Consider the following 13424-nt stretch of genomic DNA (forward strand, 5'->3'; position numbering starts at 1 on the left):
ATACAATTGATAATGAAGGTCCTGTAAAATATCTAAAGCAATATTACAAAATAAAATTGGGGTATTATTAATAAAAGTCTACAGGTTATGGATTTTAAAAACCACCTACTGCTTTGTATTGAAATCTTTGTATTAATGACCCCCAAACAAAATTATAATTCCTTACCCAAGCATTCAAGGTTTTCCAAATCATGTTCCATCCAATTTGTCTTATTAGCCTCATGTTCCTACTTAAGCCCTGGAAGTTAACCAAAATTAACTTAGTTTACCACCTACCCTGAAATCTGAACTCATCTTTCTGCAACTACACCACTTGTTGATGTAATTTCCACATGTGTAATGCCACTTGATTACTCACTCTTTTAATAAACATTAGTCCATGCTATATGCCAAATTCCATATTCGCTGCCTCTACTATGTATCAAACACTTGAGCTACAAAGGTGAGGTCTACATCATCCATGACCTTAAAATTCTCAGTCTAAGGCTAAAGTAGGTGCATCCATGAGCCCAGGAGTTCAAGGTTAGTCTGGGTAACATAGTGAGACCCCATCCCTTTAAAATACACAAACAAACGAACAAAAAAAAAAAACCCCTAAAACAAAATAACTCCCACAGTCTAACAGAAAAGCAGACACATAAACCAAGTAACACAAGACAATGTGGTAAGCATCATGAAAGAGGAAAGCACAGAACGCCAGGGGAGCACGGAAAAAGATCATAAAGCCAAGACTGGGAATGTCGGGTGAGGTTTTCCAGAATAGGGAGAACTTAAGGTGAATTTATTAAACTGTGAGGTCCCCTGACACTGAGGTTGGGGAACCTGCAGCCTCAAGGACACACGTGGCCTCCAGACACCCCAGTATGGCCCCTCAATCCAATGAATCCAAACTTCACGGAAGAAAAAAAAAAAAAATCAATCACTTTATTAAAAGGATTTGCTCTGTAAAATTTGGATTCAGTGAAAACACCACACTCAAGGACCCAGAAGGCCACATGTAGCCCCAAGGTCAGTATTATGGGCACATATAAAGCATAGATCAGTATGTAAGTCACTCACTATGGCTAGCCTAGGGAATGAGTGACCCAAAAAGCCAAAATAATTACTACATCTGTCCCTATACAGAAGGTTAATGATTCCTATCTAAGCACACAGTAGATAACCAGAAAACAGTTAACTATTACCAAAGAATAGGAAATAGAAGCAATTGTTGGAGGAATTTTACAAGTTCTTCTCTGGTGACAAGATGTACAAAGAAACAGAAGTTAAAGGAACAGTAATGGAAGTTGGTAGACTAGCAAGAAAGATATTGCAGTGATCTGTTAACTTTTTCTCTTCTTTTCTTCTCCTTACCATAAAGGTGACAGTAACATCTACCCCTCTTTTAATCATTTCTGTAGGTTAAAATCCATCATGTACTCTGTATGTTAGAGCACTTCATGTTACGCTGTCACTTAACATATTCTGCCTGCACTTGTTTGCGATATCCAGATTTAAATGCCATGTTAAGGGTAAACAGTGTTAACAGCAAGCATCTTGAAGTTAGCCAGAACCAGCTGTAATCTTAGGCATGTTAATTAAATTGTATGTTTTCCAATAATAAGAAACAGTAATAGATAACATATATATAATTTTTCTTTGTATGTGTGTTTTACTATGAATGTGCCAGGTACTGTTCTAAGTTGTAGGTGTTACATCGTTTAATCTTCACACAACTCTATGAGATAAGAAATATCTTCCTTCTATAGATGAGGAAGCTGAAGCATGGAGAAGTTAAATGAGTTTCCTCAATGCTAGAAAGTGGAGGATTCAAGGCTCATATATTTTTTTTTTTTTTGTAGAGACAGAGTCTCACTGTACTGCCCTCGGGTAGAGTGCCGTGGCGTCACACGGCTCACAGCAACCTCTAACTCTTGGGCTTACGCGATTCTCTTGCCTCAGCCTCCCGAGCTGCTGGGACTACAGGCGCCCGCCACAACGCCCGGCTATTTTTTTGTTGCAGTTTGGCCGGGGCTGGGTTTGAACTCGCCACCCTCGGCATATGGGGCCGGCGCCCTACTCACTGAGCCACAGGTGCCGCCCAAGGCTCATATTTTTAACAAGCTACAGAATGAGAATCATACCACTTATCTCATAGGATTTTCATGAAGACTAATTTAGATTACATATTTAAAGGGAAGAGAGTTGGTAGTCCTTGGTACTTAGCAGTGCAATAAATATAATTCCATTTCCTGGTAGAAAGACTACATTCTAAATTTCTTTTTATTCCCTAGAATCCTGAATACAACAGCTTATAGCCAGTAAAAGCTTAATAAATATTTATTAATAAGTTGGACATACTTCTGTTGACTCAAATTCTCATGTTTCCAGGTTATCGTCCTGTATGTAACTCACGTTACAATCAAAAAGCAATGGATACGTCTCGTGAGCTCCCCACAAAGTCGCTGTAGAGAGACATTAAATTTAATTCTGTTCTTTTAGGAGTATTGTAACTGGTATTACGTAACCGATTTATATTAGTCATTTAGGAAATCTATTTAGATAACATGGGGAAAAAAGAAAGAGTTTAAACTTTAAGGTTACAGAGGGAGGTTCTCTCTACAAAAGATAAATATAAGAGAAAGTGTTTTAATCTCTATTTTGTGTACCAATTTCATTAATAAATGAAAATATTTGAAAGCCCAAAATTACCTGACATCTATTCAGTATGAATGATACAAAGGCAACTACTTACTTGTTTAAAAAAAAAAATGAATTTTACCTGAAACAAAATTTTAAAGTAGAATAAACAATATGAATGAACATTAATAATCCTGCTACAAAACAAAAACAAAACAAAAATTCTATTACTACTTTCCAATTTTGCTTGTGGACAGGAATATTCTTAGCTAAACTCAAACTTATTTTAATTTCTAAGACCTACTCACGAAGAACAAAAAAAAATTTTTAATATTAATATTTATTTCATTAGAACATAGCTGTATAAAAGCAATAAAATTTTCAAAAATTAAACAAAAAGTAATCCCCACATCAAGTAAAACATTACAGAGCAAAATCTAAGAAATCTATTAATTTTTTAAGAAAACTTATAAAAGCAAAACCATTAAAGCTGAAATGTTTGGGGGAAAAAAGATGACAGCTAGACTCAAAGCTCAACAGACTAAATAAACATGGAATTCTTCATTAACCACCAAACTTTGCCATTAATAAGACAAAGTTTGGGTTACATTTAAAAAATTTTTTTCAGTTGACACACGAGAATTGCACATATTTATGGGGTACCCATAAATGATGATAAGTGATGTTTTGACATAATGCAAAGTTATCAGATTAAGGTAATTAGCATATCTATCATCTCAAATAGTTATGATTTCTTTGTGTTGGGAACAATGAATATCCTCTTTGTATTTATTTTCAACTATATATTATTATTAACTATAGTCATCCTACAATGTCATAGAACACTAGAATTATTCCTCTTATCTAAGAATAATTTTGTATCCTTTAATTAATGAACATCTCTCCCAACTGCCCCTTTCCCCAAACCCCTCCCCATCCTTAGTATCCTCTGGTCCACTTTTTACTTCTATGACATCAACTTTTTATTTAGCTTCTGCACAAGAGTAAGAACATGTAATGTTTAACTTCCTATTCCTGGCTTTTTTCACTTAGTATAGATTTCTCTGGGTCTACCCACATTGCAGAGAATAACAGGACTTAATTCTTTTATGTGGCTGAGTACTATTCCATTGTGATCACTTCTTTTTAATTCTATAATCAGCTCTTCTTTTACAATCTAGTATTCTGATCCTGCATTCCCTTTCAAATCTGGCTATCAAACCAATCAGAAGAAATTTGTCATTGTTTTTATTGAATATTTTCCAAAAGAAATAATACTTGCCACTGTTCAAAAAGGAGTGGGGAAGTGAGGAAAGACAGAAGGGAACAAGAGTTAAAAAAAAAAAAAAAATCTAGACACTCTTCTCCAAATTAAGCATTATTATCTGCCACTTATTACCAGGCATAGCATCTTCACTTTTCTAATCCATGTTTCACATATCTCATCCTTTCACCAAAAAAAAAAAAAAAAAGAAGAAGAAGAAGAAGAAGAAAGGAAAATACAATAAAAAAAAAAAACCCACTTAGTAAACTAGGAATAGAACTGAACTTCCTTAACTTGATAAAAGGCATTAATAAAAATCCATAGCTAATGCAGTATTTAATAGTTGAAGACTGAATGCTTTTACCCTACGATCAGGAATAAGACAAAGATTTGCTGCAAGTGTATGCTCTTGACACTTTGACAATGTACTGAAAGTCCTAGCCAAGGCAATTAGGCAAGAAAATAAAATAAAATGTATTTACATTAGAAAGGAAAAATTAAAATTTCACTTATTTGCAGGTAAAATGATCCTAGAATATAGAAAATCCCTAAAAAATATCAGAACTAATAAAGTTTAGCAAGGTTGTAGGATACAAGAACATACAAAAATCAATTATAAAATTACACACGTGCAATGCAAAATCCAAAGATGAAATTAAGAAAAGTCCATATATAATAGCATCTAAAAGAATAAAATATTTGGAAATAAATGAAACAAAAAAATATAAAACTTAAACTCTGAAAATTGTAAGACATTGTTAAAGGCAGTTAAACAAGATCTAAATAAATGGAAAGACATCTCATGTTCAGGGACAGAAAGACTTAATATTACTGAGATGGCAGTATTCCCAAAACTGATCTACAGATTTAACATAATACCTATCAAAATTCTAGCTGGGGTTCTTTGCAAAAATTGACAAGCTAATGCCAAAATTGATAGGAAATATAAGAGATAAAAATAGCCAAAACAATCTTTAAAAAGAACCAGAAAAGTTGAAGTACTTATCTCTCTCAATTACAAGGCTACAATCATCAAAACAGTACCTGCATAATGATAAACATATGGATCAATGAAATAGAATTCAAATTCCAGAAATAAACCTCACATTTAACAGTTAATTGATTTTTAACAAGGGTGACAAAACAATTCAATGGGAAAGATCAATGAGGAAAGAACAGTCTGTCACAAATGGTACTGGGAAAACTGGGTATCTACAGGCAAATGAACATTAAACCCCTACAACTCAAAATGGGTCACACACCTAAATGTAAGAGCTAAAGCTATAAAACCCTGAGGACAGCAGCCAGGTCATACCTATATCACACCATACCAGCAGCATGGCTCATACCTATAATCCTAGCACTCTGGGAGGCTGAGGCGGGTGGATTGTGTAAGCTTAAGAATTCAATGGAGACTAACCTGAGCAAGAGTGAGACCCCATCTCAAAAGAAAAGAAAACAAAGCAAAAAACACTTAGGTCAAATATATGATGTCTGACAAGTTCACAAACCTGCCACCATTAGTTTAGGTTGGCAGCACTATACAAACAACTCAATAAGGTTTCATAACCTCGGTATATCAGTGTCTCACAGTTGTGTTCATATCAACATGTGCCAGTGTCTTGCTGAATGGCCTTCATATCGTTGTTGCATGTTTCATCTGCCATGGCAAGTATGTCAGAGCTTGAATTAGAGCAACAAACAAACATTTGTAAATTTCTTGTTAACCCTGGAAAAGAGTGGAAGTGAAATCAGGGACATGTTAGTACAAGTTTATGGAGACAATGCAAGAACATGGCAGAGTACAAATGAAAAGAAAGCGTCACTGATGAAGAGAGGTCAGGGTGGCCAGTAACAAGCAAAACTGATGAAATCATTGCAAAAACTCATGGAATTATGCATCAAAATTGTCAGCTGATGGTGAAGAATAGCAGACCAAGTAAATATCAATAGAGAAGCAGGAAAATCTTAACTGAAAATGTTGGCCAACAAACTTATGGCTCTTGCCAGGGTGATGCACCAGCTCACATGGCTCTGTCTGGTTGAGGGAGTTTTTGGCAAGTAAACAAAAAACTATATTAGAATATCCTCTCCTGATCTGGCCACCAATGACTTTTTTCTTTACCCAAAGATGAAGAAAATATTGAAAGGAAGACATTTTGATGACATTCAGGACATCGAGAGTAATATGACAACAGCTTTGATGGCCATTCCAGAAAAGGTTCCAAAACTGCTTTGAAGGACACTGGTATTGGTAAATAGCTTCCCCAGAAAGAGTACTTCGAAGGTGACCATAGTGATATTTAGCAATGAGGTATGTGGCAATTTATCTAGGATGAGGTTGTGAACTTAACTGTCAGACTTCATAGAAGTAAATCTTTATAACCTTAGATTAGGCAGTGGTTTCTTAGATAAAACAGCAAAAGCACAAGCAACCAAAGAAAATTAAATTTGACTTCATCAAGCTAAAAATTTTTGTGCTTCAAAGGACACCATTGGGATGGTGAAAAAATTCACAAATCATTTATGTGCTAAAGGACATATCTATAATATATAAAGGACTCTTACAATTAAATAATAAAAAGATAAATAACTCAATATAAAAATGGGCAAAGATTTGAAGCTTTTCACACATCTCTTTCTGAACAAGATAAACAAATGTCCAATAAGCATATGAAAAGATGCTCAGCATCATTAGCAATCAGGGAAATGCAAATCAAACCCAGGAGATATCACTTCACACCTACTAGAGAAGCTGTGATGAAAAAAAAAAACCCAAATAACAACACTATATTGGCGAGAATGTGCAGAAATTGGAGCCCTTCAAACACTGCTGGTGGGAATATAAAACAGTGTGGCTACTTTGGAAAAAAGCCTAGAAGTTCCTCAGAAGTTTAAACACCAGGTACCCCATGTTCCAGTAATTCTACTTCTAGACAATGCATATACCCAAAGGAACTAAAAATGTACATACACAAAAACTTGTATGTGAATGTTCACAGAAGCATGATTTAAATAACCAAAAAGTGGAAACAACTCAAATGTCCATAAACTGATTAACAGATAAACAAACATGCTGTCTATTTGTTTCCTATGGTAAATGTCCATCAGGTGATGAATTAACAAATGTGGTATCTATTTGTTTACTACTTAGGCATACAATGGCATATTATTCAGCCACAAAAAGAATGAATTACTTGCTATGATATGAATGAATCTTGAAAACATGGTTAAGTGAAAGAAGCCCATTATAAAAGGCCATATTAACATTTCAATTATCTGAAATGTCCAAAATAGGTCACTGTATAGAACAGAAAGTAGATCAGGAATTGTGCAGAACTAGTGGAATGGGAGAATGAGAGATGACAGGATTTACAACTAAGGTGATGAAAATGTTCTAAAATTGATTATGGTGGTGGTGCACAACTGTAAATATACTAAAAACTAGTGAGTAGCACAGTTTAAATGGGTTACTTTTAAGGTATGTGAATTATACTTCAAAAAAACCTCCTCCTCCCACAAAAAGCAGCCCCTTAAGTAATCCCAAATCCACTCACCATTCCATTTTGTTTACTTACTCCTCAGAATGTCTATGAACAATTTATACTATATTGTCTTGCACCTGTTTGTTTTGAAATAACTATACGTTTGAGCTTCCTTAACTCGTAAGGTATAAGCTTTTACGAGGGTCACGTCTACATCTTTCAAACTTCTCTTTAGAACTGGGTATAAAAATGGGAACAGAGTGGGTTTTATAAGGTGTGCAATTTTCAAGATGTAAAATATTAGAAATATTTATCATGCGCTTGGCACCTGAGTAGGGCACTGGTCACACACACCAAGGCTGGCTGGTTCGAACTCCATCTGGGCCTGCTACACAACAATGACAACTGCAACCAACAACAGCCAAGCGTTGTGGCGGATGCCCGTAGTCCCAGCTACTTGGGAGGCTGAGGCAAGAGAATCGCTTAAGCCCAAGAGTTTGAGATTGCTGTGAGCTGTGACACCACAGCACTCTACTGAGGGCAATATAGTGACACTCTATCTCCAAAAAAAAAAAAAAAGAGAGAAGTATTTACCATGGAGAAGTTAACTAGACTATTCAAAAATCTTCCTTTACTAGAATAAACAGAACTCCCCAGAGACTCTTAACTGAACTCTGAGAATAAAAATATGTAAAGGTGATATAGAACTGAGGTTTCACATTATAACAATCCTAGACAATGACAGAGTAAGTAGTGATTCAACTAAAACTAAAATTGTTAAGAAGTCCATTTAGCATATTTAGAGATCCAGTGTTAGTGCATTCAGTCAAAGAAAGTTGTAGTATTTTCATCATGAAGTATTGAGTACAAGTTAATAATTAAACCTTTGCTGTTTACTTCATGATTTTATTGTTCTTTCTGGGTTAATGCTCACGTATATTAATTTTAATGACTTTAGAGTTAACAAAAACAGCAACAGCAAACAAGAGAACATGGTAAAGTCCATCTAAATGTTATTTCTGTAAAGTAATAATAGTGTTCTCTCCCAACAGCAGAGAAAAAAAATTTTTTTTTTTTTTTTTTTGTAGAGACAGAGTCTCACTTTATGGCCCTCAGTAGAGTGCTATGGCCTCACACAGCTCACAGCAACCTCCAACTCCTTGGCTCAAGCGATTCTCCTGCCTCAGCCTCCTGAGTAGCTACAGGCGCCCGCCACAACGCCCGGCAGTTCGGCCGGGGCCGGGCTTGAACCCGCCACCCTCGGTATATGGGGCCGGCGCCGCCCGAGAAAAAAATTTTTTAAGCATTGTGTCCTATAAAACTACAGCCCACAAACTGAAATTCAGAGTTTTGCCCTCTTGATGTCAATTTATTTCAAAGTACAATGAGAAATAATTCAAGGAGCCAGAGCCCATTTAATACGTCATAACCAATAACTGAATAGTATAGTGTAGTCCCAAGATGCAAGGAGCCTGGGTCCCTAAAGTATAATATGGAGAAAAGCCACAGCCTGCTAACAAGGAGCCCACCTACACTGGGCTGTCATGGAAGCAAGAAATAAACTTTTGTGTGCTATGCTGCTGAAATTCTGAAGTGTATTTATTAAACTAATCAGCATTAGCCAACGTAACATGTACAGAAAATTCCTAAGTAGTCCAATTCCTTTCAGTTAAAGTCATTAATAACAGGTATTTTAGAAATACTGTTTAATAGCCCATTTCAGTAACATTAAATTTTAAAACCTAAACAGTTTTCCACTTTTTGTTAACATAATTCCTTTAATCTGAATAATAGCATCACCATACCCACTTAATAATCTAAGTATCTTCATAGTTCAGTATCATCTGCTTTCATGATCACTACAAAGAATGTTCTCCCTAATTCTCCCAAATTAAAAAAAATGAAGTGTTCTTAAATATTATAATTCATAATGTCTAATGAAAATTACCAAACACTAAAGAGGGACAAAATTAATTTCTACTTCATTATTTCTATAGTATTAAAAAATTATCATCTAGGTTTCTAAGGTAAGAACTCTTCCTTTAAATAATACACATGGCAGATGATTCTGCTCATTCTAGATACACACACCCACAACACACTTTACGAAAACCATGTCATTCTGCATTCTAATAAAGTTGTCTGTACTACCTTTCACAGAAATGTTTATATAGAAGTTATACTGAATGTATTGAAATTTTGGTTTGAATTTCAGAAAAAACTAATAAGGCTTCTTTTAGAAAAGCTTATTATTGTTGATACAAATAAGCCCTACGGGAAACCTGTCATTTGTAAAATAGGGATATTATAAATTTAAACCAGTGAAACTCCTACATTTTCTTTGCCTTTAACCTCTCTGTTGTCTTTACCTTAAACTCCATGCCACTCCACATCAAACTTGTAATACTCAAGTCATGTTTGACCTCTGCAATTACAAGAGATACAAGATACAATATACAAGATAACAAATGTCATTGGTATATATTGAGTATTACAATTTTAATACAGTTTTTTCCTTCTTAAAATGTGTATACATTTTTTAGCACTCTCTGTACCTGGGCTATACAGAGCTTAAATTCTTTATTCCAGGGCCTCAATGCAGAAACACATAAAAAGTAATGAAACTGAGAGATGGGCTATTTGAAAATACGAAAAAATTATTAAGTATGACTACTGTCAATTAACTGATATGCCAGGTTATTTTAATGACCATGTCATTTCTAGAAAAAAAGACTTCTCATGTATATTAAAAGGTTGCTTATATATGCCTCAAGTATACTACAGGACTCTGAAATACTCCATTTTCTTGACTTTTTAAACTTACAGTTACTTAATACTGCTCTTGGCAATTAATGAGTCTTTGTATTCACAAGAGTCTCACAATGACCATAATCAGGACTTCAGGAGGCAGAACCAAAATTTAACTAAGCGTTTTCTATTAGCTAAATATGATTTCTCATTCTATTCACACAACCACCTTACAATGAGGATATTTATCTCTCCCGGTTACACATAAGAAAACAAAAGCTTATAGGTAACAGATACCTTGCCTAAAGTTAAACAGCTAAGAAACATGTGGTACAGCCAGGGTTCTAACTGAGGTCTGTAAAACAAGCCCTTTTTCCAGTGAACTATGTGTGTTAAATGGTTTTTCCAGTAGTGGTAACAGAAAACAACTCTCCACCACTCCTTGTCCCCCCTCCACCTATTCTGTTGTGAGATCAGGTTCAGAGTAGAGCAATCTCTGGACATTATACAAAGCATGGCCTACAAGGACCAAATCTGTCTTACGACTTTATCCATAGTAAGTAAGGTTCTAGTTAGATGAGCTAAGTAGATGCAAATATCAAGAGATTGGAGTAAAGTAAATCAGCCAAGAATTAACCCAAATGCCATTTACATTTGGTTCGGAAATGCATCGGATGGCTGTTGGCAGCAGATTACACCTACAGAGCTGCGTTTTGCTAGGGCTACTCGCAAAAAACCTTTCCAGGAGCACACACAGTAGACAACAGAAGCTGCCCGATCCAGGTTTTGGAGACTGAGAGGAAAACATGTTTGCTGTGTATGCCTGTCATGATTTACAGTTAAGATAACTAGAGGCAGTGAGGCCGCAGTATCTCCTAAAACGCGGTGCGGGGCTTCCAGCGTGCACAAACCGCTCGGCCCCGCTCCCTGAGCGCCATCCACCTCGACAGCCTCAGCCAAACCGCGGCGAGTGGAGGAGGATGACAGCTTCTGCAACTTCCTCTTCCTGACAGCCGCCCCAGCTCGGCGAGTACTCGCCTTTCCCCTAGGAGGCAGGATAAAACAATTTCAAATGCACAAAATCTGCCCAATCCCACCGACACCATAGGCCAGGGAAGCCAGTTTCCCTTTCTTCCCCCACCTCTTTAGGAAATTGTCTGATTTTAAAAAATTACATCTCCCCCAAAAAAGGAATTTGCAACAAAAACCCGACCGTAGGTACCCGGTCCCTCCACACCGCGCGAGGGCAGGATGAGGAGGTCTCCACGGCGCGTATTCTCCGGATCCACCGCGGAGGCTCACTTTCCCTCAGCTCCCGCGACCGCCCGGGGCAGGCTCGCAGTTGGAACGCCCAAATAAACCCCCGCCTGACCCCGCAGACGCGGGGGCGGCCCAGGCCCCGGCGATCGGCGCGTCCCGCCTCGGACCCTCACCTGCCCAGGCCCGAGGCGGCGGCCTGGGCCCGCGCGGGCTCGGCGTCCCGGGAGGCGTCCGGGCGGGCGCCGAGTCGGTTAGGCCGCGCAGCAGGCCGGCGCGCTTCCTGCCGCGGAACGGCGGCGCCGACCCGCAGCTCCCGGAGCAGCCCTCACCTGCGAGGCTCCGCAGCCCCGGCCACAAAGGGGGAGGGACGCGCCGCTCGGGGTCCCGGACACTCGCCGCCCGGCCCCGGGGGCCCCGGCGCCGCCCACCCCCCGACACCTTCCCCGGCGGCCCGGCCGCCCGCTCCGGTCACCGCCACACACCCACCGGCCGCCTCCCGCCCGCTCCAGTCCCAACTCGCACACCCACGAGCACGTCTGCCCCTCTCCCACCCCTGTCCCCGGGCACGCGCTCCTCTTCCCCACACTCCCGATCCTAGCCCGGGGCACAAAAACACTCCACCTCATTCTCTCCCTCCGGCCCACAAGCAGCCACAGCAGCCATTTCCCCGCGGCAGGAGAAACACGCGCGCGCGCACCAGGCCCCCACAGATGCTTCCCCTCCGAGCGCGGCCGCAGACGCAAACACAAACACCCACGGGCGGGCCGCGCTCCCGCCCGCTCCGAGCGGACGCCGCGCGGCAGGCAGGGCCCCGACCCGGGGCGCCCGGGCCGGGGGGCCTCGCCCCCTCCTCACCTGCATTCAGCGCGCCGGGGTCCGGGCGGCGACGGCGGCGGCGGCGGCGGGGCGGCTGCTGCTGGTGCTGCGGCGGCGGGGGAGGCGGCGGCGGCGGTGGCGGCGGGGCTGAGGGCAGCAAAGACATGCAGGCAGCCCGCCGGGGGGAGCGGCACCGGCCGGAGGGGACGCGGGGCGGGAGGGCCGGGCCGAACCGCCTGAGGAACGGCAGAGGCGGCGGCACGGAGGGCGGCCGAAGGGGGCGAGGAGGAGACGGACCGGGGGGCGGGGAGGGGGACGAGGGCCGAGCCGCCGGGCTTCGAGGACGGTGACCCTGGGCGCGCAGGAGAGGCCCCGCGGCCGCGGCCGCCGACGCGAAGGCCCCAGCCGAAGGAAGCTGTGCCCCCGCAGGGCCCGAGCCGCGACTATTGCTCCGAGAGCCGTGCAGAGCCTGGCCTTGGCCTTGGCCTCCTGGCGCTGGGGCTGCCGCCGCTGCAGGGTTTGCTGCTGCGCTTGGTGTCGCCGAGGCCGAGACGGAACAGAGACGCCAGCTTTCGGTGCCTTCGCTCTCGCTCACACACGTTCACGCTCCCCAGGGCAAGGGGAGAGGCGTCCGGGCGATATCGGTATGGAGATTAATAACAAGGTGCAGAGAGTGCGAGAAGGAGGAGGGTTGATTGACGTGGAGGGGCTGGCGGGAGTCAGTCACTCCCCGGCGCTGAGGGGTGGGGTGAGGGGAGGAGGCGGGGCGGTGACGGGGCGGAGCCCCAGCGCGGCGTTTTGGCCCCGCCCCCGCGCCGGTTATTAGCCCCGCCCCTCGTGCGCGGCGTCTGAGTTTGGTGTTCGCGCAGAGACCGGAGGTTTTTGCCCGTTTTCTCCTTTTCCCACCCGCGGTTTCCTCACTCTGTTTTCTTGGCTTGAGCGAGCAGCAGAGCTGAGAAGCCTGATAAGGTCTCTAAAACCACATCCACAAAGCCGTGGAGGAAGAGCCTGAGGAAACTGCTTCCCCCTGCGTTCTTGCGTGGGCTGCGCGCTGTTTACTGCACCCCACCCGAGGCGACCTGACGGCGCGGCCGAGCGCGAGTCTGGGTGGCTTTGGGACCCCAGGTGAGGTGAAGTGACCGAAGGAAAAGTTTCCTGATAGCTTCGGCGGGACTTTTTTAAACACGTAACATCTGTAAGTTGTGCCATGAAAGGGAAATGAAAACCTGTGA

At 41.5% G+C, this 13424-nt stretch overlaps 1 protein-coding gene across 4 annotated transcripts in view; it reads right to left on the reverse strand.

The window, feature by feature from the left end:
* The window catches only part of CNOT6L (CCR4-NOT transcription complex subunit 6 like), a 108937-nt gene extending 96309 nt beyond the window's left edge, over positions 1 to 12628 (reverse strand). For 2 of the 4 annotated variants that reach the window (XM_053590226.1, XM_053590277.1), the window contains exon 1: positions 11998 to 12123. In XM_053590226.1, the coding sequence (XP_053446201.1) occupies positions 11998 to 12002 (5 nt within the window). In that variant the 5' untranslated portion in view covers positions 12003 to 12123. Of the gene's footprint in view, positions 1 to 11329; positions 11350 to 11997; positions 12124 to 12231 lie in introns of those variants that run through there. The other 2 variants (XM_053590308.1, XM_053590293.1) reach the window with 2 other exon arrangements.
* Between the last annotated feature and the right edge of the window lie 796 nt (positions 12629 to 13424).

This window comes from Nycticebus coucang, chromosome 1, assembly GCF_027406575.1.
Source record: "Nycticebus coucang isolate mNycCou1 chromosome 1, mNycCou1.pri, whole genome shotgun sequence".
In the NCBI taxonomy this organism is placed as follows: domain Eukaryota; kingdom Metazoa; phylum Chordata; class Mammalia; order Primates; family Lorisidae; genus Nycticebus; species Nycticebus coucang.